The sequence below is a fragment of the Neomonachus schauinslandi genome, chromosome 2 (genome assembly GCF_002201575.2).
Source record: "Neomonachus schauinslandi chromosome 2, ASM220157v2, whole genome shotgun sequence".
NCBI classification, from domain to species: Eukaryota; Metazoa; Chordata; class Mammalia; order Carnivora; family Phocidae; genus Neomonachus; species Neomonachus schauinslandi.
The window spans coordinates 25,456,054-25,479,907 of record NC_058404.1 but is presented as its reverse complement, the minus strand read 5'-3'; the positions used below and the strand labels follow the sequence as shown (position 1 = coordinate 25,479,907).

The following is a 23,854-nucleotide window of genomic DNA, read 5'->3' as shown; positions in this document are numbered from 1 at the left end:
TAGGCTCCAAACTGCTGTTTCCTTGGTTCTATGGCTTATAAATATTGTGAAATCATTCCGAAAGTTTTTATTCTCCCATAAACTCAGCAGGTTTTTCCAGTACAGTAAGTGCTCTTGTAGAGAGCCACATAAACAGCTGGCTAAACATTCCAGCTGATCAACATAGCAGTAATAAATCAGGAAATTTCATTTTGTCCGATCATTTCTAACAAGGCACTGAAGTGTCTGAGAATTGTCTTAATGAGTAACAGTAACGATAGAACAACAAGGTAGTGAGAGAATGATGGTAAGAATTGGATCCACATGCTGTTAGAAAGCTAAGGATAAGGCAGCATCTCTCCTGGATTCTTTACATAATATCTGTTCCCATCCATTTACTGAGATCCATAATCCTCATATATCATCGTAGCTGTGCTACTTGGAGGCCAGAGCTAACATAATTCATCCTTAATTTCACATTGGATATTTAGGTAAAGCTATTTAGTATTTAATAAACACATGAATCTAGGGTTGGCAAAGTGAGTTTCTTTTCTTGCAGCAGACCAATTAGACACTGCCCTGATAGGACATCTTTACTGAGAGCAAATGGACTTTATTCTTCACTGGTTACTGGATAATCTGGCATGAGACATTATCTTATTTAAATTAGTAAGAAATCCTCAGTTAATTTCCCTAGACCATGTCCTTAAGGGTTATTTGTGAATCAGAATTGTTAAGTGTGTGGTTGTTGAAGTCACAGTGGTTGGGTCCACATCCCAAGCATTGGGTTTATCTCTATTTGTTCAGGTCATTTTTATGTTCTTTAAAAAGTCTTATAGTTTTATTCCAAGAAAAACGAGGAGAGGAAATCCTCAGTTAAATTTCATCTGAGCTAAAAACTCAACAGTTTCTGTATATATTATTACATAATCTAATTTCATGGGAATATTGCATCAACATGGTACCCTAACTCATCTTTGACCCTAGTGATCTCCAGTTTCTAGGTGTCCCCTAGAAGGCACTAAATGAATGACATTCATTCATCCTGGCAATGGCAGGACATGGCTGAGAAAGGATATTCTGCTCAGCTTTGAGTTTTAAAAATCCTTTAAAGTTCATAGTAAGACAATTGTCTGAAAGTAAAAGGATTTTCTTACATTGAAATATATAGGGAAGTATACATGTGTACACTTAGATGAATTTTCACAAAATAAGCACCCTTGTGTAACCAGAACCCAGATCAAGAAATAGAATATTACCCACACCCCAGGACAGTGCCCCCCCCCCCGCTCCTTTGCAATTCCTACACCCCGAGGTAGCCATGATTCCACTTCTAATGGCATAGATTTACCTGTTTTTGCACTTTACATAAATGGAATCCTATACTCTGTATTCTTTTGTGTCTTTCTCTTTTCACATTATATTTAGGAGACTGAGCCATCTCATTGCATATAGTCGCTGACTTTTGATTCTTATTACTCTACAGTATTTCGTTGTATGAATCCACGGCAATTTCTTTGATGCTTCTATTGATGACAGACATAATGCATGGCTTCCAGGTTTGTGCTGTTTTGCAGAATGCTACTGTGGAACTTCTAGACTGTCTTTTGGTGAATTTATGTGAGCATTTCTTTTGGATACATATACACATACATAAAGAGCAGAATTTCTGGGCCACAGGATATGCATATGTTTGGCTTTAGTTGTCACTTGCCAAAAGTCTCCCAAACAAGCTGATGCAATTTACACTTCTACTAGCAGCATATTCTAATTCTGGCAGCTCCATGTTCTCACCAACACCTGGTATCTTCTGTCTTTTTCCTGTTAGCTGTTCTCTCACGTGGGTGGTGGCATCACACTGTGGTTTTAATCTGCAGTTGCCTGATATGAACGAAGATGGGCACCTTTTCATGTGTTTCCTGTTCATCTCCTGCCCACGGTGAAGTTCTGTGGGTTTTTTGCCCATTTTTATATTGGGTTGTTTGTCTCTTGCTTAATGATATGGAAGAATTCTTTATATTCTGGATACAAATCCTTAGTCAGATATATGTACTGTGACTATCTTTTTACATCCTATGGGTTGAATTTTCACTCTCCTACTGATGTCTTAATTTAATTTTTTAATTTTTTTTTAATTTTTATTATTATTTTTTTAATTTGTTTTTTTTAAATTTAATTTGTTTTTTCAGGAGAGACAGAGAGAGAGAGAGAGAGGCAGAGGTAGAAGCAGGCTCCCAAGGAGCAGGGAGCCCGATGCGGGACTCGATCCCAGGACCCTGGGATCATGACCTGAGCCGAAGGCAGACGCTTAACCATCTGAGCCACCCAGGCGCCCTAATTTTTTTTATTTTTAAAGATTTTATTTATGTATTTATTTGAGAGAATGAGAGAGAGAGGAGTGTAAGCAGGGGGGTGGGGGAGGGAGGTGACGGGAGGGGGAGAGGGAGAGGGAGAGAGAGAAAATCTTAAGCAGGATCTACACCCACAGCACAGAGCCTGATGCAGGGCTCGATCTCGTGACCCTGACATCATGACCTGAGCTGAAACCACAAGTCAGATGCTTAACCGACTGAGCCACCCAGGTGCCCTGTAATGTCTTAATTTTAATATAGTCTAATTTACTTATTTGCCCTTTTATGGTTAGTTCTTTCTAGGACCTGTTGAAGAAATCCTAACCAACCTCAAGGTTATATAGAAGCTGTCTTTTTCCTCTAAAAGCTCTATTGTTTTACCTCATAGCAAGAGAGTTTAATTTAGAAATGTCATTGGTAGGTAGGTACCTGGAGACAGAATTAAATAAGAAAACACATGAGTATGTTTTCCACTGAGCCAAAACGGGGAGGACTGACTGTAGAGAGAATAATGGTGCAGCAAGAAACTCAGGATAAAATATAACAGAAGTTCCCATCACAAACAAAAGACAAATCCCTCCTGGTGACTGGGCCATGAGCTTCGAGCCTATTATCCCAGTTTCTGAGCTGCCTTCCTAGGACTGATTATGAAAAGAACTGTCCTGAGAATATGCAGCTATGGTGACTTCTCTCTGGGGACAAGGAGCCACTCCAGGGGACAAAACAAGGCCTCTCAGAGTTCTCTGTGTGCTCTGTGGGTCAAGTTCAGTGTCTCATCTCCTTGATTAGATACTAGGAAAATCTTTTCTTGGGAAACCTTTTCAGCTCCTCTGAATGTTTTTACTATTTATACATGTGTGTGGTAGGCATGGTTTTATAATGCTCATTAAAAGTAATTCATTTTTTTATACTCATTTCAAATTTCAAAGTTGCATTTGAAATTGTGGGTGTTGGGCATGTCTCAGTGTGCACCCATCTATCCCTGTTTCTTTGTCCAGAAACACAGCATTAAGAAAGACTGAAAGGTGAGAGGGATGGCTTACAGAGGGACGTAAGGAAACTTTGCAGGTGATGGCTACATTCTTTATCATAATTGTCTTGTGGTTCCCCACGTGCATATGTATAAACCTTATCAAATTGCGCACATTACAAATGTGCAGTTTGTTATACATCAATTATACCTAAACTGTTAAAACTAAAATAATTTAAAAATATTGTTTATTTGCCTGGAGTTTCATTTTTCATTTATTCATTAAACATGGTTAGACCTGTTTAAGACCAGTGCTAGATACCATGGGCTCACCAAAGATGTATATTTAATGTTGCTTCTTTAGAGTTCAGAATCTGGTAGAATTACTTAAGTTATTATAATACTTTGTAGACTCTGAAACATTTCAGGTCCTGTGGAATTTAGGGATGAAGGAAATTACATTTATTTGAGAAGTTTGGAGAAAACCACAGGCAAAAGTCACTTCTTGGCTCACAATATTAAGTTTTAAAAGACGGGATACAGTACTGTATTCAGTTTTCTCCCCAATTTTGTTACATCTGTAGTAAAAAGGATAATGTTAATATTTATGAAGGAAAAAATTTAGACACACTCACATAGTAACAGGGTACCTTCCAATAGAATATAACTGATAGTTTTTACTTTTTCATTACCTATTCAACATTTCTTAGGTGAGCTGTTTATTCCTTTTGGCTTAAAACACCCACGCTGTCTGTGCATCAGGGACCTACACTGCTGTTTCCATGATTTTGCAGAGACATGGAAAACAGTACTGGAGCTACATGCTGGCTATTAAAGCTTCTGCCCAGACATAATTCACATCTTTTCTGATCATATTTAATGGTCACAATCCAGGCTTTGCCTGAATGAAGTTGGGTGGAGAAGTGTTATCCTAATCACATGCTCAGAACAGGACAACCAAGTATTTGTGACTTCTTAATGATGACCCAGTTGCTAGAAGAATTGCTGATATCCTTCTTTTTTTTTTTTTTTTTTTAAAGATTTTATTTATTTATTTGAGAGAGAGAGAATGAGAGACAGAGAGCACAAGAGGGAAGAGGGCAGAGGGAGAAGCAGACCCCCTGCTCAGCAGGGAGCCCAATGCGGGACTCGATCCCGGGACTCCAGGATCATGACCTGAGCCGAAGGCAGCCGCTTAACCGACTGAGCCACCCAGGCGCCCTGATATCCTTCTTTTTGTTCCTCTCTCCCTGGGAAATACATCAAGCCACTGACCTCTCCTGTTAGTTTCCTATCACTTTCTCTCCTCGCTTCCATTTTCCAAGGAATATAGGCTAGCCATAGAACAAAACCCAAAGTTCTTAGTATAAGAAGTAAGGCTGGATTAGAGAGGACTCTTGTGGCGGTCAGGTCAGAAACCCAACAAAGGGGAACTGACGGACTCTGAGGTGGGTAGGATAAGGAGTAGCCCCCAGAACTGCAAGAACCAAAGTCTCAGGGAGTAGAACCAGGACTTTATGCTTCCCGTGTTTCTTCTCTCTGCGTTTGTCTCTCATCTGTTTGCTTTGCCTGACTTCATTCTCTTCTACCTGAAGACAGCTCTTCTGCATGTGGGGGAAACATAGTCACTGGCAGCCTGACCTTCACATCTCTCTAGCTCTGTGATGCCAGGGACAAGACCACTGGTTCTTTTTTTTTTCTTTTTTAAAGATTTTATTTATTTGACAGAGACAGCGAGAGAGGGAACACAAGCAGGGGGAGTGGGAGAGGGAGAAGCAGGCTTCCCGCCGAGCAGGAAGCCTGATGTGGGGCTCGATCCCAGGACCCTGGGATCATCACCTGAGCCGAAGGCAGATACTTAACGACTAAGCCACCCAGATGCCCCAGAGAGAGAATCTTAAGTAGGCTTCACACTGGGGGCTCGATCTCCAGACCCTGAGAACATGAGCTGAGCTGAAATCAAGAGCTGGACGCTTAACCGATGGAGTCACCCAGGTGCCCCAAGGCCACTGGTTCTTTAGTTCCACACAGAGATCTCTCCAGAAAGGACTCTAATTGGCTCACCTGGTATCACCTGCCCACCTTGGACCAATGATTGTATCCGGAATACGATACCATGATTGGCCAGGCCTGGGTCACATGCCCCTCCAGGGAAGACAAGATACAAATTATCAGGACAAGGGGGATGGTGAACTTGGTGGGACAAATAAAAACAATAGCTATTCTAGTCTAATTAGAATTAGATATGCCTAGGGCGATCTTTTAAAATTCTAAGTCCAATCATGTTACCCACCCCCCCAACCCATCTACCAACTGAAAACTACTTTCTACTTTCAATTGCACTTCAAGTAAAACCCAAATTAGTTCTTTGAATTTTCAGTGCACTACTTCTTCTGACTTCTCCTTACCTTCCAGATTATTTTACCTTCTCTCATGACTCACCAACAAGGCATCAGCTAGCTACAAGGGCCTAGAATCTGACAGCACACAGGTTAAGAAGCCTGGCGAAACCAAACCCCATCTCCCTAGCCGCACCTTGAACCCTGTGCTCTTATTTTAGTACTAATCTCACTAGGTTAATCACATTACCTAATTCACAAGGAATTTACCTATATGTATAACATTCATCTGGAAAATATTGCAGGAAATTTAAATCCAGTGTTAAAAATGTCACATCGGAGAGCCCCAACTCTACAAATCAGGTTCACAGTCAGCTCTTTATTCTGCAGTATATAATCTTAACTTAAAATGCAATAAAAACAAAGTGGATTTCTGTTGTTCACACACTTTAAAATAGGTCTTTGTTTACAGTAGAGGCCAAGCAATTTGGGAGAGGACTTAGAGGAAGGTCTGCAAGGGGTACTGTTCAGATACTACAAATTCTGAGCTTGTAGTTGGAGCCAGATTGAAGATAATCGAGTTTATGCTGATTGCCACTTGACATGTGCAAGTACAAGAAAGTAAAATGTATTTGTTCTAGGGTTCCTCAAAATTGCATTGCCTGATTTGATTCCTTGAGGGGGAAAAAGTGTTAAAGAGACTTAAGTCTACGGAGATTGTGATTAAAAAGAAAAGCACTGGGCGTTTGGGCTTTTCTGGTGTGTAGGAAGTTACAGGCAGCCATCTGTTTACTTTGTAAATTCCAGTTGAGGGTGCAACATAAGCTGTTTCAGTTTGGGTGGAAGTTTTGTCAGACCTCACAAATGAGATTTGTACTCTGTTAGGAGTTTGCCAGATTTTTTTGCAGGGGCTGTGGGCAGGTCCATGGTAATTAAGGAGAGTCTACTGCTAATTTGTTTTCTTAAGAGTAAATCCTGAGAAGCTCTTCCTTGCAATAGAAGGAATGATGGAATTAGAATATCATCATTTGGTGATGATTATGGTACTGTTTTGGGCAAGAATCACCCATGGGTAGGACGCTGAAACTGGCAGATGAGACTCTGAAAAACAGGATATTTATGTAGTCTCAAAGTCTCTCTCCACAAGATATTTCTTAAATGCAAAGGGGAGTAAGAAGGGAAGGTACTTCGTAGTTCCTAATGAGACACCATCTTATTCAAGTGCTTCCTACTTCCCAGGGTGGGGGTGTAAGAGGATGGAGGGTGGGGAGCGGGACGCAGGGGCCGTCTAGAGACTGGGCCCTTCTCCTGTCGCTCTCTCATCTGCAAGCTTGTGAGTGTAGGTTCCTTTCTTCCCACATGCCCCACAGTCACTCCCTCTTCTCCCAAAGCCAATGCCACCTTCTGTGGTCATGGTTAGATTCCATTCCGGTTATGTTTGTTTGTTCCTTTATTGACGGTCTGCTGTGTGCAAACTCCAGGGGATTCAGCGTTAAATAAGACAAGCCCTTGATCTCTAGGATTTTCCAGCCAGCACTAGAGGAAAATATCAAATAAACTATTATAGCCCTTTGTATGTGTAGAGGTATGCATGGGATGCACAGGGGTACAAAGGGCAGCACCAAACTAGCTGATGCGCACCAGTAGGGCTCTCAAATGATTGAAAATACTTTGATATTGATTGGTAAAAAGCCGCAAGCTGAGCCCCTGGCCACTTCCCTGGGATACTCTTCACTCACATGCCTCAAGAGAATAATTAAAAGATTAAACCCAACACAGCAGAGGCCTCTACGACTGCTCTTACATTTTTCCACTCCTGATTGCCTAATCCTGCATGAAAGGTCAGACAAGGCTTTTCTGGAAGAGGTGATGTGCGTGTCAACAATGAATGGAAGTTAGCCAGGTAAAGCACAGCATCTGTTCAGGCCCCTGGATCAGGGAGAGAATGTGTCGCATCTGAGAAACCATGGTTCACTGAGTAATACAGCTCATCTGATGCTGCGGAAGGGTGGTGAGAAATGGCTTCAAGAGGTAAGTTAAGGCCAGATCAGAAAGAGCCTTGTAAGCCCCACTAAGACACCTGAACTTGATTGAACAAGGTATAAAATGCCTCTGAAGAAGTCTGAGATGGAAAGCAACACAACTGGATTTATGTTTTAGAAAAATAGTTGTGGCATAAGTGAAGGAAAGAGGTTGAGAGGGGCAAAAGACAAAAACAAACAAAAAACCTGTTAACAGACTGTGGAAGTAATTCAGGCAGGAGATGAGCACCTTTTCTAAAGCAGAATTAGTATGGAAATAGAGAAATGGTTGGAATCCAAAAACATTAAACCTGACTTTTTCCCTATGTGACTACAATAAATTTCAAAGACCTGTAAAAAAAAAAAAAAGGTAGATTCAATAGGGCTTTGTGATTGGATTGGAGTGATGAGCTACCTGTTATAAAATTTTAAAAACGTATTTAGCGGGCGCCTGGGTGGCTCAGTTGGTTAAGCCACTGCCTTTGGCTCAGGTCATGATCCCGGAGTCCCGGGATCGAGTCCCGCATCGGGCTCCCTGCTGGGCAGGGAGTCTGCTTCTCCCTCTGACCCTCCCCCTTCTCATGCTCTCTCTCTCTATCTCATTCTCTCTCTCAAATAAATAAACAAAATCTTTAAAAAAAAAAAAAAAAACGTATTTAGCATTAGATAATTTTATCCAGAATGAACCATTTGGTAAGCCTTTTATATATGCTTCCAAAATGAAGAATTGATCTTGCACAGGAACGTAGGGTGGCTGGCTCGTTTCCAAACCATTATTTTCCGAAGATCTGCAGGTAAAAACTATGCATTTGCTAGCCTTTGGACAATTATGGTGGGGTCACACTGCAGGTTTTGTCCTTCGCAGTGCAAAAGAGAGTGTAAGGACAGTACAACCTTGACGGTTGTAGGTCCCCGATTTTAGGAAATCTGCATCCTCCATCAGTTATCTCTGGTGCGTACTCTGACCTGCATTTCTTGGGGTGGCCCCATTCCCAGGATGGATCATGAAGCTGCCCAGCTGGAGAAGCAACACGTGCATGATGTGTATGAGAGCACGGCACCTTACTTCAGTGACCTGCAGAGCAAAGCCTGGCCTCGTGTCCGCCAGTTCCTCCAGGAGCAGAAGCCCGGCAGCCTCATTGCTGACATAGGTAACCCGGGCTTGTGCCCCGTAGTCTGAAATATATTCTCTTGTGCCTTTCCTTTTCAGATGCATCTCACATTTCTGTTCTGACCAGAAGTCTGAAATTGTGTCCTTGGCCTGCCAGTACCTAGACTATTCAACCTTATAGCACAAATTCATCAAGTCAGGGCGCCTGGGTGGCTCAGATGGTTAAGCGTCTGCCTTGGGCTCAGGTCATGATCCCAGCGTCCTGGGATCGAGTCCCGCATCGGGCTCCCTGCTCCTTGGGAGCCTGCTTCTCCCTCTGCCTCTCTCTCTCTGTCTCTCATGAATAAATAAATAAAATCTTTAAAAAAAAAAAAAGAAAGAAATTCATCAAGTCAGAAAGTAGGAAACTTTTTGAAATCTACATTCACACAATGGTGACCTTTTCGAGAGCCTCTGCGCACATCCTCCAACAAAATCGACCTGGCACTGAATGAATAAATCATGACTGAAATGACTGCGGGTGAAATTGACCATTTAAAACTTGGAAACATTCACATTTGTAAATAACATTTGGTGGCTCACCCTGACTGGCTCTCTTGCCTTCTACAGAAGAGCCAGAATTGTGGGATTACACAAGAGGTCCCGTGACCTCTTATTAGTCTCATAGATCCTTTTCCCTTAACTATTCCATAGGTCTTTCATTATTAGAGCCTTTCTTTAATTAGATCATATCTTCGTAATCACTGATTTGCCTGGAGGACTTTGGCTCAGTATCTTTCTGAATCAAGAAGTGGTAAACCACAACCCAGCAGATCTAAGACTAAGGTTTAAGACATGGTAGGATTCCTACTTGAGGCATGCCCACCTAAAACTGCTTTCCAGCAACTGCGTACAGACTGTGCCCAGGAGAGTCATAAATCTGCAGTTACCAATTCCATCTGATTTGACGTTTACTCTAAACATTTACTCTAAATATTAATAAGAGAAACAGACCTGTATCCATGGCTTTTAGCCTATTAAAGGTGGTATGAGCAGGGTGGAATATGGGAAAGGGGTGCACACCATATAGAAACGGAGAGACTTTGAAAACTACCTCTGTCATGTCAACTTTTAAAAATTAACTGTGGTTTCAGAAGATACAGTGAGTTTGGAACTCTTACCACCCTCGATGTCAGCAAAGTGCCAGAATCTTAAAATCAGTTAGGAAGAAAAGGAACCATTCCATAAGTGGCTTTGGGACAACAGTATAATTATATGCTACTTTCTCATACCTTACCCCAAAATTCCAAATGAAGCAAAGATGTAAATATGAGAAAATTAAATTGTTAAAGGACTAGATGATTGACAACTAGATTATTTTTAAAAATATCCTCAGAGGCAAAAGCCCCTTCTGTGTGTAACACCAAGGAAAGTCAGAAATCATAAAAGACAATACAGTTGTCGTTATTCACAGTACCTACGTTAAATTGATAAAATTGCCATGAACACTGACTTCGTGAATACTGAATTACTGCCCTGCGGGAAAATGCAGGGTCAGGTTCCTGTGAGCCTCTGGTCACAACATTTTGGTCAACTGATCAATACCTAACCTTGTTTCATGCTTCTGTGTATTTGAAGACACATTATGACGATATAGTATGGATTCTTTAACATTAAACTCAAGGCCAACACACTATATAACTCATGCCTGAACATAATTTACTGAACGCATATATTTCGTCATAAGGCTCGTCATAGCCATCTTGGGCTTAGGAACCCTTCACAGCACTTTAACTCTATGCTCAGGGACCATCCTAAACCATGAAGTCACTGGAACAAAGCACAAAAATGTGGCACTAAATAGACCACAGAAAGAGCACTTGTTGGTAGGATGAGAATCAAAACAAGACACTGGCCAGACACCTCAGGCAACTCAAATTTTTCCAAATTTTTGCTGCTCTATAAACAGGCTTGTCAGTGAACCACCATGCAAGTGCTTGAGTATTGACTTGGGGGTCACAGATTTTATCACATAGGTGAACGTGCAAATATGGAACCTGTGAGTAAAGAAGATCGACTATATGGGGGCGCCTGGGTGGCTCAGTTGGTTAAGCGACTGCCTTCGGCTCAGGTCATGATCCTGGAGTCCTGGGATCGAGTCCTGCATCGGGCTCCCTGCTCGGTGGGGAGTCTGCTTCTCCCTCTGACCCTCCCCCCCTCATGTGCTCTCTCTCATTCTCTCTCTCTCAAATAAATAAATAAAATCTTTAAAAAAAAAAAAAAAAAGAAGATCGACTATATGGATATCTTTGGCCATGTAAAAAGTTGAAAGTTCTACAAGGCAAAAACCTAGACATATATAAATGAAGTCAAAAAACAAAAATTAAGTTAAAAATATTTGCAATTTATCTGATAGAACACTGGATAATTTACTGAATCTACAGGGTATTCTTTAAAGTCAGTACAAAACAATAGGACCAAAATTTCAAAAAAAAAAAAAAATGAGGAAAGGATACGAACAAAAAATTAAAGGAGGACTACCACTTGCTTAAAATTGTTTTGCTGGCTGATGTACTTACGTGGCTCAGTAACAAAGGTACCAAAGGGTATACGGTGAAAAATATGCCATCCCCGTCCTGCGGCACCAAGTAACCCATGCCAGAGGCAATGAGCTTTTTGTATAATCTTGAGATATTTCAAGTATAAGCATTTGCATATGTGTGCATATGGGTGGATTGTCCTTTTTTGATTACACAAATGGTGGTATCTTATACAAACCGAGCTTTTGTTTCCTTTCATATATTGTGATCATCCCATGTTTGTACTTACACAGCTGCCTCACATTAAAACCTGCATGGCATTCTCTGATAATAGCACCCTATTAACAGATACATGTTGTCTGCTCGATCTCGCTCCTACAAATTATGGTGCAAATAATATTCTTTAGATGCCCCTGTGCAACTCCATAATTTTATCTAGTAAATATTTTTTTTTTACCCATTTGTATCTTTCGAATTTTGTGCTTTTACAGTTTTTTAACTACTCAATAAATGAATGGTACTGTTTTGATTACACAATGAGAGAGAGGGTTTTTAAAAATATTTTATTTATTTTAGAGAGAGAGACAGTCTAGGGAGAAAGAGATTGAGAGCAGGGAGAAGGGCAGAGATAGAATCCCAAGCAGACTCCAAGCCCAGCATGGAGCCCAATGGGGGGCTCGATCCCCTGAGATCATGACCTGAGCTGAAACCAAGAGTCGGATGCTCAACTGACTAAGCCACCCAGGCACCCTGAGAGATAGATTTTAAAATAAAAATGAAGTTAAAGAAAAAATAAGTGAAAAGAAAAGAAAGAAGCCCAAGGAGATTAGAAGAAAAGAAAGTAGGATAGGGATGCCTGGGTGGCTCAGTCAGTTAAGCAGCTGCCTTCGGCTCAGGTCATGATCCCAAGGTCCTGGGATCCAGCCCCACATCGGGCTCCCTGCTCAGTGGGGAGCCTGCTTCTCCCTCTGCCTGCAGCTTCCTCTGCTTGTGCTCTCTCTCTCTCCAACAAATAAATAAAATCTTAAAAAAAAAAAAAGTAGGATAATACGACTATCTCCGAAAGGAAGTATTTTTTTCTTTCCAGTTTTTCCACTTCGCTAAAATCAATTGTTATGTTGGCAACTTGACTAGTTATTAGATTAGCAATGTATAGTTAATTAGGAGTAAAACTTTGCATAAGTAATAAACATCTGGAGGTAATCGGGTTCCAGTTGCCCATACAGTAATTTCCTAGGCTGTTTTCACTATTTAAGTGGTGCAACTTTCAGTTGATTAAAATTTTATTAACCACCTCACCCCATTCCCCAGCTGAGCTGATTTGCTGAGGTGTGGGTGAAGGGTTCCTGATGACAACTAAGTCTTCAGGGCAGGTATCAAGAATTAAGTGAGCAGGAACTATAGCCTAAGTGAAAAGAACTTGCATGATTCAAAGACAGCAGAAATCCCAAGTCTCTCAGGAAATGCTAGGCTCTGTGCAGTCACAGCAATGCCGTTACCTAAAATGGGCTTGTCACTAAGGACATTAGATGGGGCATGGAGGGTGTTCTGGGGTTTGAGAGCTTTATTTAGATTAGCTTAGAAAGCCGGAAAAAGACCAGAGCCCGATTCTTTTGGGGCAAGGTTACCTTTTTACCCGACATCAGAGACAACCGTCTGTCCCAGTAGTATTGAAAATTGCATTTTTGCGTACATAATAAAAATGAACTTTTCAATAATTAAGATTCCCTTTGCCTCTTCACTGTATGTACTTATTCCCAGTCTCTGTGGTCAGATTTGATTTGCTAAGTCATTCTCTATTTACCATTCCTGCACTGAGTCAATGGAAATGTAGAACCTCTGCTTTGTGGTAGGCACATAATATGCCTACAGAATAAAACATATCCCTTCATCTCTGGTTTCAAGAAATGTATATAAAATGGGAAATAAATAGGCTATACATTCTTCTCTTTCCCATGGGAAAAGAGAATTCTCTTTCAGATAACAGTCTTAGCAACAAAACAAAAACTTAATTTAAAAAATGTAATTCCTACAAACTTAAGAAGGGAAACAGATTAATTATTTCTAGCAAACACACTTGCCCACCATGCACCAAAACATTTTGTGGAATTGGGGCAAGTATCTGTTTCCTTCTCTGAGTGTGGTGCAGAATGGAAAAAAGAGGGAATGGAAGCCTACAGGCACTTTCTGTTTGCTCACTTCAGTACTACGAGAGGTTATCCTTTAATGAGATGTTGCAAAGCAGCATGAGTGTTGTGTGCTGGAGCTTGCTGCAATATCAAAAATGTTCTGATAGGCTTCTTGCACATTTAAGATAATGGGGTCACTAGGCTTGGCAGTGTTCCCCATCTCATTAGGATAGAATCTGCCCCTCTTTAGCATCTCAGCGTATGCAGTTAGAAAATAAATAATGGCATCATACTTGGGAGATCCACCACTATCCTTGAAACTGAATGTCATCAGAAATGAATATGGGATTGGGATGCACCTGGGTGGTTAAGCGTCTGCCTCTGGCTCAGGTCAGGATCTCAGTGTCCTGGGATTGAGTCCCATGTCCAGCTCCCTGCTCAGCAGGGAGTCTGCTTCTCCCTCTCCCTCTGCCCCTCCCCCTGCTTGTGCTCTCTCTCTCTCTGACAAATAAATAAAAGCTTAAAAATAATGAATATGGGATAAATCAAGGGTTCCATGGGCCTTGGAAGCCTTTCAGGAGATGCTGAGATTTGAAAAGGCCCGAGTGGTTTCAGTACTGCCAGATGCCCTCTGAACACCTCCCTCTAGCTCGAATGGTCCACAAACCTGTCCTTCTTTCTTGTTTTTTACTTTTTAAATTCCAGCATCATTAATGGACAGTGTTATATTAGTTTCAGGTGCACAATGTAGTGATTCCACCATTCTGTACATTGCTCAGTGCTCATCACGATAAGTGTGCTCTGGATCCCCTTTGCCTGTTTCACCCATCCCCCACCCCCACCACCGATAAGCAGCAGTCTATCACGAACCTGTTCTTATTCGTCTCTCTATGATAATTTTCCATTTTTTAAAATGTATCCCCTGAGCCAATTAAAATTAAAAAAGCAAACGGATTTGCAAGACTATTTTTTCTTCAACTATGACCATCATCTTTGAAATACTCAGGACTGCCATTTTTAAATACTTTGTGATTCCTATTTTCACCATAACTCCCCTCAAATACTGGTTTCTTTTTCTCGTAAGCATTCTTGGGAACCATGGCTGTGAGATCTAAAATATTTCTAAGACCCCAATCATTTACATTGAAATAATCACACTGGAAATCTCATTTTTTTATTCACAGGCTCGCCACTGTCTCAGCTGGCATCGATGAACTTTAATTATGCTTTTAGTGTCTCATAATTTTGAATGGCCTATCAAGAGGGAGTTACTAGAGCACTGTGACGTATTTCCGAAGCAGCCAACTAAACGTCCTTGATTAGTGGTAGATTTTTTTTTCAGGGAGAAAAATCTAGAGCTAATGCCAGTAGGCACAAATATCAGCTCTAATGATATCTTTAAATATTTCTGGAAAAGGAATTAGCTGCTATCTCTGTGCAAATATAATACTAGGTACCAGATCCTAGAAGGCTTTGTTTCACGATGGTTACTCACTCCTATTGCTTCCTTCTTCATTGTAGTATCAGATCCGATTGATCTAGATCTTTGGGTTGTGTAAATATTGAATTCTTTGGGTCTCTGCCACCAGAAAATGAATGTCAAAAATGGTCTGTTTAAGAAAAAAGTAATTCTAAGAGTTGCATACTGAGTCAACAGAGATCATTTAAAACCTAGAACTGACAATAGATTGGATGAAAAGATACCAAAATTCCCTTTTCATTCAAATTCAATATTTTTGAAAAGCATGTTTTATTGTATACATTCATTTATTTATATCTAATGAAAAATGGTGGGCAGTAGTTTGTTTTACACAGCCAGTGAGTGGTAAGAATGTCTGGGGAGAGGGGCGCCTGGTGGCTCAGTCAGTTAAGTGTCTGCCTTTGGCTCAGGTCATGGTCTCAGGGTCCTGGGATCGAGTCCTACATTGGGCTCCCTGCTCTGCGGGGAGCCTGCTTCTCCCTCTGCTTCTGCCTGGCCACTCCCCCTGCTTGTGCTCTCTCTCTCCTTGTCAAATAAATAAAATCTTTTAAAAAATGTCTGGAGAGATAATATGAGAATAAATGCCATCACATACAGACCTTCGCATAATGAAATATGTATGTGAAGGTAGCTTTTATAAAGGACTGAGCATCACTCCTGGGGTCTAGGAAACCCCCCTCTCCTGCCGTGAGCCAGCTAACAGTCTCTGGTGGTGCTTGCGTGTTCACCCCTACAGGCATGACCTCATTAAATGTTTGATAAATATAATTTCTTTTTCCCGATTCCTCTCCCTCTCCTCCTATAAGTGAAAATCTGTAAGTGCCCTCTGGAGGCTTTTCTTTGGCTTTTGTGAATACCTTCATGCCATGCTGTCATTGGTCTCAGTTCGTTAATACAAAGTTATTTCTATTGCTTGTTATAAGAAAAACTGTGCGTTCTACTTTCTCAGAAAGGACGGCGTGTAACACAGGTTTTTCTCTTACAGGTTGTGGGACTGGAAAGTATCTTAAAGTGAACAGCCAGGTGTACACCCTGGGCTGTGACTACTGTGGGCCATTGGTAGAGATTGCCCGGAGCAGAGGATGTGAAGTCATGGTATGTGACAACCTTCAGCTCCCCTTTAGGGACCAGGGCTTGGATGCTATCATCTCCATAGGAGGTAAGGCAGCCTCTGGCCACACGTTCACTCTTCACCTTGAGAATGACATTACATGGTGGAGGCCCTTCTCACAACTCAACGTGAATTCTTTGTAGAAATGTCTATGTGATTCATGTGATCTAATTTTTATTAAAAATATTTCAACTGGATTACTGAACTAATCTCAAAGGTACTTGATGGTGGTACTTGGGATTGTGATAACTAGTCAAGCCTTCCAGTTGGTATTGTATTCTCTCCGATGACTCATTCCCAGTTCTTTTACTTATGAGTAAGAAAGCATTAAGGGAATTTTACTCATTGGAATATTTTGTACTTGGTTATATTGAAATGAAGCCAGATTTTTCCAATGTGAAGTAGAACTTTAGAAGTCATATTACCTGCTTTAGGTCGCGAGTGTGTCCTTTATTAGCAGGACATTATAAAACTGATGCACTGAATGTCACCTGGCAGGCTGTGTCATGCAGCCTACAGCTCACCGATGCATAAGGCACCAGGGAAGATGGCCCCACTTGGTCCCAGACTGTGTTATTTTTATAATGCCACTCAGCTCTCTTAATGCCAAAGATTGTTCAGAAGTCTAGGGATTATGTTGCTATTTTCCCAGCAAATGTGCCCATACAAACACACAGGCCACAAATGAAAAGAAAAACAAAACCCCATGCCTGAAATAGACACAAGTAAGGCTCTCTTACGCAATGCACGTAATTCTGAAACCCAGTCCGTTAGTCCTATTTAAATACGCTGGGAATCTTGCAGCAATTTTCCGCAAAGAGGAAAATCTTCTGCACAGCAAATCATTTGCTCCAATACACTTAAAAGATTAATCTATTTGACTCCAGCGAGCTTCGTCAAAGCAAGGGGATCCTACATAAAATTGACTAGATACAAAACTGATTGTCAGATAAAAATACAGAGTAAGACTATTTGCTCTCTCCTGAAGGAAATGAGGACTCGATCTATTTGACCTTAGATGGGGACTATATCTCTGCTTAGCGAGGGGATGCAGGCCTGGATGCCCCAGCCGTGAAAGTCCTTGGGACTGGCAGGAGGCGGTTGCCATGGAAACCTGCTCTCCGACAGCCCCACCTATTGCAGTCGAAACTGTTAAGTCCATTTGGGGCCTCAACATGAAGAGGAGGGATTCCTGTTACACCAAGCAACTCATTACAATGCTTTGAACCTTGAGTGGAAAGAAAGTTTCGGGGCTGGTCATTCTACCGAAAGAACGAGAAATCGCGGAGAGGTCAGAGAAGTGTATTCTTTGCTCTGTTTGTTCGTTGACATCAGTTTTAGAGTCTGCGAGGCTCCCCACGTCCAGGCTGGGCCCGTGGGGCACCACTGTGGGCAGGGGGAGACTGCCCGGCTTTCCTGCGCCTGGGAAATGCTCTAAGTCTCTCTCGGCTTTCAACAGAAGTCTCACGCCTTGTCGGCAGAAGAAATGCAACACACCTGGTTGCCGTCTTCTGAAGAAAAATGCTTCCTTCGGTGGAAACACACCATGTATTTTTAGGAACTGTAACTATAAATTAATGTGATGTGGTCATTTCAGCTAGGTTTCACATTTAGAACCATATTATGAAAAATTCTGATAGTCTCTCTCTCTTACGTCCATTTATATTTACTTCCCTGTTTAGAAATCTGTATGTTGACACTTTTTGCTAATCTTCACATGAAGAAATATATAGTTTTTGCTTTTCCATGTCTCTTAATAATAATACTTTGAAAGGTAAGCATCATACCTAATGATACATTCATTATGTTTTGCTGGCAGATTGGAAAAAGAAACACTCTTTCCACTTACTTTTAGAATAGCTTGACAGTTCTGTGAAAATTTAGCAATATATTAAAACAGTGCCAATCAACTATTTATTTTATGCCAACGGTTCTCAGCTTCGGTTTATGTTGTTGCCCCCGCCAGCCTTAGGGGACACTTGTCCTTGTCCGGAGACATTTTCAGCTGGCTCAACTGGATGTGTGTATGTACAACCGACTATCACCTAGTGGGTGGCCCCCTACAACAAAGAATTATCTAGTCCGAAATATCAGGAGTGCTGAGGTTGGAATGCTCTGCTTTATGCTAAACCTATGGATTCTGAATGCTTTTAGATAGAGATTTGAGACCTGTACACTGGAAAAGTTACATAACAATATATCATAAAATATCAAGATACAGCAGGACTTTAAAGATGATCTTGTGATGGGGCGCCTGGGGGGCTCAGTCATTAAGTGTCTGCCTTCGGCTCAGGTCATGATCCCAGGGTCCTGGGATCGAGCCCCACATCGGGCTCCCTGCTCGGCGGGAAGCCTGCTTCTCCCTCTCCCGCTCCCCCTGCTTGTGTTCCCTCTCTCGCTGTGTCTCTCTCTGTCAAATAAATAAATAAAATCTTAAAAAAAAAAATGATCTTGTGTAACTTCCCATCTAGTTCTAGAATCCAGTAATTGAATTCAACCTCCCTATTTTCTGGGGTCTCAGTAGGAATACATTGCTATAGAATCCCTATATTGTACTATTTTTGCCTTTAGGTTGTGATTATGATTTTTAAACAAAAGGGGATTTTTTTTTATCCTTTAAAGATTCAATATAGTTTCCTGACATTGATAATTCATGTAAATGTATCTTCATATCCCATTTTGGCTCCATTTAGAATGTTTTAAAATACATTTTTTATATAATGAAGAAATCTTCATTTGTAAACTTTTCCCAAAAAATATGGCCTAAAGGTTACTTAGTATTACATGTTAAATATAAACATAAAACAATACAGGGGTGCCTGGGTGGCTCAGTTGGTTAAGCATCTGACATTAGCTCAGGTCATGACCTTGGGGTCCTGGGATCTAGCCTCCTGGTGGGCTCCCTGCTCAGTGAGGAGTCTGCCTGGCCCTCTTCCTTTCCCCCTGCTAGTGCTCTCTCTCGCACATAAATAAATAAAATCTTAAAAAAAAAAAAAAAAAAAAGCAGCAGCAATATAAAAGATTGAGATATTTCTTGGGTGATATTATGCTATTAAAAATGAATCATCACAGAACAAATGTTTAACAAATACATATAAAGACTTTCCTTTTAAAAAAGACTTCTTTTGGGGCGCCTGGGTGGCTCAGTTGGTTAAGCGACTGCCTTCGGCTCAGGTCATGGTCCTGGAGTCCCGGGATCGAGTCCCACATCGGGCTCCCTGCTCAGCGGGGAGTCTGCTTCTCCCTCTGACCCTCCTCCCTCTCCTGCTCTCTGTCTCTCATTCTCTCTCTCTCAAATAAATAAATAAAATCTTTAAAAAAAAAAAAAAAAAAAAAAAAGAATATTAAAAAAGACTTCTTTTGAAGCCCAGAATCCTGGAATGTTGAAGACTTACGAATCTGCTAAAAAGAGATTATTGTATTAGTCTGGTTTTAATGATGCTTTTTTCCTTTTTGGCCCCCCAAAAGGAACATAGTCAACTCTCATTATTCACAGTAATTATACTGTATTAAGTCTCTTGAACACTTCATTAGTGAAGTGTCCGTGAGCCTCTGGTTGCAGCGTTTTTGTCAACTGGCTAATACACAGCCTTGTTTTACATGTGTTTCTATTTTTTTTTAAGATTTTATTTATTCATGAGAGACAGACAGAGAGAGAGAGAGAGAGAGAAGCAGAGGGAGAAGGAGGCTTCCCGCGGAGCAGAGAGCCCAAAGCGGGACTCGATCCCAGGACCCTGGGATCATGACCTGAGCCGAAGGCAGACGCTTAACCATCTGAGCCACCCAGGCGCCCGTGTCTCTGTTTAAAGACAACTTATTTTTTAATTTTTATGTTTTTTTTTTTTTTTTCAGAGAGTGGGGGAGAGGGGGAGGGGCAGAGGGAGAGAGAGAATCCCAGGCAAACTCCAGGCCCAGCACAGAGCCTGAGGCAGGGCTCCATCCCACAACCCCGAGATCATGACCTGAGCAGAAATCAAGAGTCAGATGCTCAACTGACTGAGCCACTCAGGTACCCCTAAAGAAAACTTATTTTGAGCTCATGCCAACAGCCCAAACGAAGCTACTGTAACACATCTATTTTCTCTCTGAGACATAGCCTAGCCTTCTTACGCTTAGGAACCCTTGGGCGCTATGCTCAGGGATCATTTTAAACAGCAAAATCACACACGAAAAGCACAAAATGCAAAAAATGTGGCACTAAATAGACCATGAAAGGACACTTGTTGACAGGAGGTAAGCCAAACCAAGGAAGCAGGGGTCACCTGGTTCGATCTCAGCTGGGAACAGGCATGATGGGAGTTTTTTGCCACCATGTGCATGTCAACAAATGACCACAAAAACATGGAGAGTGCTATTTTGGGGGGGGGGTACAAATATATTTTGGCAAGTAGCAAAATTTGCAAATACAGTATTCACAGATAATAAGGATTGACCATATTTGCAAGATACACCCACAGAAGTTCTGGCATGAATTAGGTGCAAGTCATGGGAGATATGAACAACCATGAATAGTCCTAGATATGAACATTAGCATCATCTTAAGTCTTTGTCCTCCTGACCTCTGTGCCTCCTTTTAGCTCAAGACTCTGTCTCTAGACATGTAAGCTTTCAAATGGACCATTATAAAGGGCCCTGTGGGGATAGGAGTGGGGAATAGTCTGAGGCCATGTGAAGTCAAGTGATTGGTCAAAGATCACAAGGTGAGTTACTAACAGATCTAGGACAAAATACATGGGGCTCCTATTCTTCAAACCCATTTTAGCCTCATCATACCTCTGGCTTCTCACACTGCTACATGGCGGGGCAGGAGACACCAGGGTGTGTGTGCTGCTGATAGGAACAAAAACCTGATTGGGAACAAGACCAAATGTGCCTGTTGAATGATCTTCCTCTGACAGCTTTAGCTCCATAATAATCTCATGTTAGATATTTGCTATCTCTCTGTGGCAGGTAAACTAGAGATTTATCTGCTTAACACACCACTACCAGCTGGATTGTGGTGAGGGTTATAGGAACTGTCCTAGCCTCCCCTCCATCTCTCCTCTCACTACTCATACCTGAGCAGTAGTGTCCAGACTCCCCTTAGAACCAATTTCCTACCTGAGACATGGGGTGGGCCTTACCCCTGCATGTGGAAAGAGATCTGATAGTTTCTCTTGACACAGAACTGTGATCAAACTCCTCTCGGAACTAATAGACTGGCGCTTTCCACATACTATTTGATTAAAATATGCCTAATAACACACTTAAGGCTGGATAAAGGCAGTCCTACTTGAATCTCACTTTAACTTTGCAAGGATTAGAAGTAAAACAATGATTTATATGTTGATTTTTTGAAAATACATACACAACCACTTTATATTAATATTAAATTTTGAGACGGCTCCACAAACACATCTTTGTCTAAATTTTGCTCCCTTGTTGAAAATGGTTCTTGGGGACCTAAGTCTAAACTGGCGTGTGGGGAAGGCTGGATGGATACAGTGCTATGGGCCCAAACTTCTGTATTTAATTAAATATTAAATATTATATTTATATTAACTTTTTAAAAAATTATAAGCAATTACTTGGACTTGGGCTTGGCTGGCTTATCTTTGTTGCATTATCTAAATAGAAAAACAATCTTTAACATTCTTCTCCACTTCTATTTGCTTTATTAATGTCGTTAACATTGATTAGTGGTGTTAACCTTTTGGTGCTTTAGAAGTACCAATCATTCATTAAAGCAAGGAATTATTTCATAGTTTTTCTACTAGGGAATACTTACCTAACATAGTGCTCCCAGGAAAATTTCATTAATTCACACTGATCATCCTTCTAGTTAACAAATTTCATAGGATTTGGGAACTAGGAGGATTTGGAACGGACACATTATTTAAGTGTCTTATTATAGGCAAAGAAATCTGAAATCTAAAGAAAATAATTGCCCCAAATTGTCAAAAAAGTACAGGAGCCAGAGACAAAAATTATGTCTCCCCTAAAGCAAGGCTGTGCTGTTCCTACCATCTATCCTGCCGTGTAGGAAATAAGGAGGCTTTCCTGCATGTTGAAATTGCATCGTTATTGTATGGAATATACTAATGTCTGAATGCATCGGTTTACGTATATGTATACACACTGAGATCTAGTTTCTTCTTTTTCAGTCATACATCATTTTTCTACAAAACAAAGAAGAATCAGAGCAATAAAAGAAATGGCCAGGGTCTTAGTTCCTGGAGGCCAGCTGATGATTTATGTGTGGGCCATGGAACAAAAGAACCGGCACTTTGAGAAGCAAGATGTGCTTGTTCCGTGGAACAGGGCCTTATGCTCCCGGCTTTTCGCAGACTCCAGCCAACCTGGGAGAAAGCAGCCGTGTGCACATTCAGAAAGAAGCCATCCCTACCATCCTCCCTGCTCTGTCTGTAGCTGTTCTGTTTGTTTTCAAGAGCAGTGTCATTCACAACGATCCCACAGCCTGGACTATGAGCCACTGATGGCTAGAATGTGTTGTGCAGATATTTCTAAGGGCGGGGAGGAAGAAAATGGATTCTCTAACACGTTAGGAAAATCTTTTCGCTCCTGGTTTTTCTCTAGGTCTTTGGACGAATCAACTCTGAGGAAACAAATTGAAAGGGTGAGACCCTTGAAAAATACAGACGGTTGGGCCCATAGCACTATATCCATCCAGCCTTCCCCACACGCCAGTTTAGACTCAGGTCCCCAAGAACCATTTTCAACAAGGGAGCAAAATTTAGACGAAGATGTGTTTGTGGAGATGTCTCAAAAGCAACTGGAGTGGCCGAGAGCACCAGCCACAATGAAACATCTATGTGGGGACCAACAAGGAGAAGTTAGGAGAAATGGAGATGGGAATTTTCTGGAAGGCGCCAATACTAGTGAGAATGGCATGAATGCAGGTGATGTGGAAGAAGGTCCCCCTTCTGCTGGTAGAATCCTGAGAAGGATTTCTGCACTTGACTCCACAGATTCCAACCCAGAGGAGACCATTTCTGTCGAAGACCAACAGCCCAACGTTTTGGATTCCAGAGCCTTTATGCGCTACTACCATGTGTTTCGAGAAGGCGAGCTCTATGGCCTGCTGAAGGAGCACGTGGCAGAGCTGCATGTTCTGAGCTCTGGGAATGATCATGGCAACTGGTGTATCATTGCTGAGAAGAAGGACAATTGTGACTGACTGGGGCATTTTAGACAATTCATCCAAAAGGTGGACCATGTTCTTTTCACTGGGTTTAGTTACGGTTACCTGAATTTGTGTCCAATTTTATTATTTTTAATCCATGTATGCTTTGGTTTGTAAAGATGATGAGTTGGTCATCTTTTAAATCTTTGGATGAACCCAGAGCCTGGCACGTAAAGCATTTGACAAAGGGTATTCGTAAATTATTAATATAAGAGAACTGAAGGAGCAATAGGAAGTGAACTTCAGTATTGTTGGGATCTTCTTTTCCCTGCAAGGTGAAATTATTATGAAGATACATGTATATCATTTGTCAGTATTAGATGCTGATTTTAGCAGATTCTGGGTGTTTACTTTTTTTTATTACTATTGAAGTAGAGTCAACATACGATGTTATATTAGTTTCAGGTGTACAACATAGTGATTTGACAATTCCATACAAGATTCTGTTTTTATTTTTATAATGAAGGGGGTGGGTGAGTTCTGCTTCTCAGGCTACACTTTAGATCCATATGCAAGATACCAGGTAAACTCCACTGCGCAGATGTAAATGGAATCACGCGATACATTAATTTGTTGCCAAGGCCTTGCTCTTACTCGAAGTCTTTCAAAAAGTGAGAGATGGTGGAGAGAGACAAGAAGTGTTACAAGGACTTTTCTGAAT

The 23,854-nt window shown here is 41.2% G+C and overlaps 1 protein-coding gene across 1 annotated transcript; it reads left to right on the top strand.

Annotated features, from left to right (window-relative positions):
- Positions 1–8,657: 8,657 nt before the first annotated feature.
- On the top strand, positions 8,658–23,196 carry TRMT9B (tRNA methyltransferase 9B (putative)). Its single transcript, XM_021694249.2, has 3 exons — positions 8,658–8,811; positions 15,885–16,058; positions 22,154–23,196. Exons 1-3 carry the CDS (start codon positions 8,658–8,660, stop codon positions 23,185–23,187), a joined length of 1,362 nt encoding a protein of 453 aa, XP_021549924.1. The 3' UTR covers positions 23,188–23,196.
- Positions 23,197–23,854: the final 658 nt, after the last annotated feature.

What these genes read in the sequence shown, in the direction of transcription:
- TRMT9B (XM_021694249.2), top strand. Translation starts at nt 8,658, where the DNA reads ATGGATCATGAAGCTGCCCAGCTGGAGAAGCAACACGTGCATGATGTG. An exon ending in CAGCCTCATTGCTGACATAG is followed by an intron (nt 8,812 to 15,884) that starts GTAACCCGGGCT and finishes TTTCTCTTACAG; the next exon opens with GTTGTGGGACTGGAAAGTAT. An exon ending in TGCTATCATCTCCATAGGAG is followed by an intron (nt 16,059 to 22,153) that starts GTAAGGCAGCCT and finishes CTTCTTTTTCAG; the next exon opens with TCATACATCATTTTTCTACA.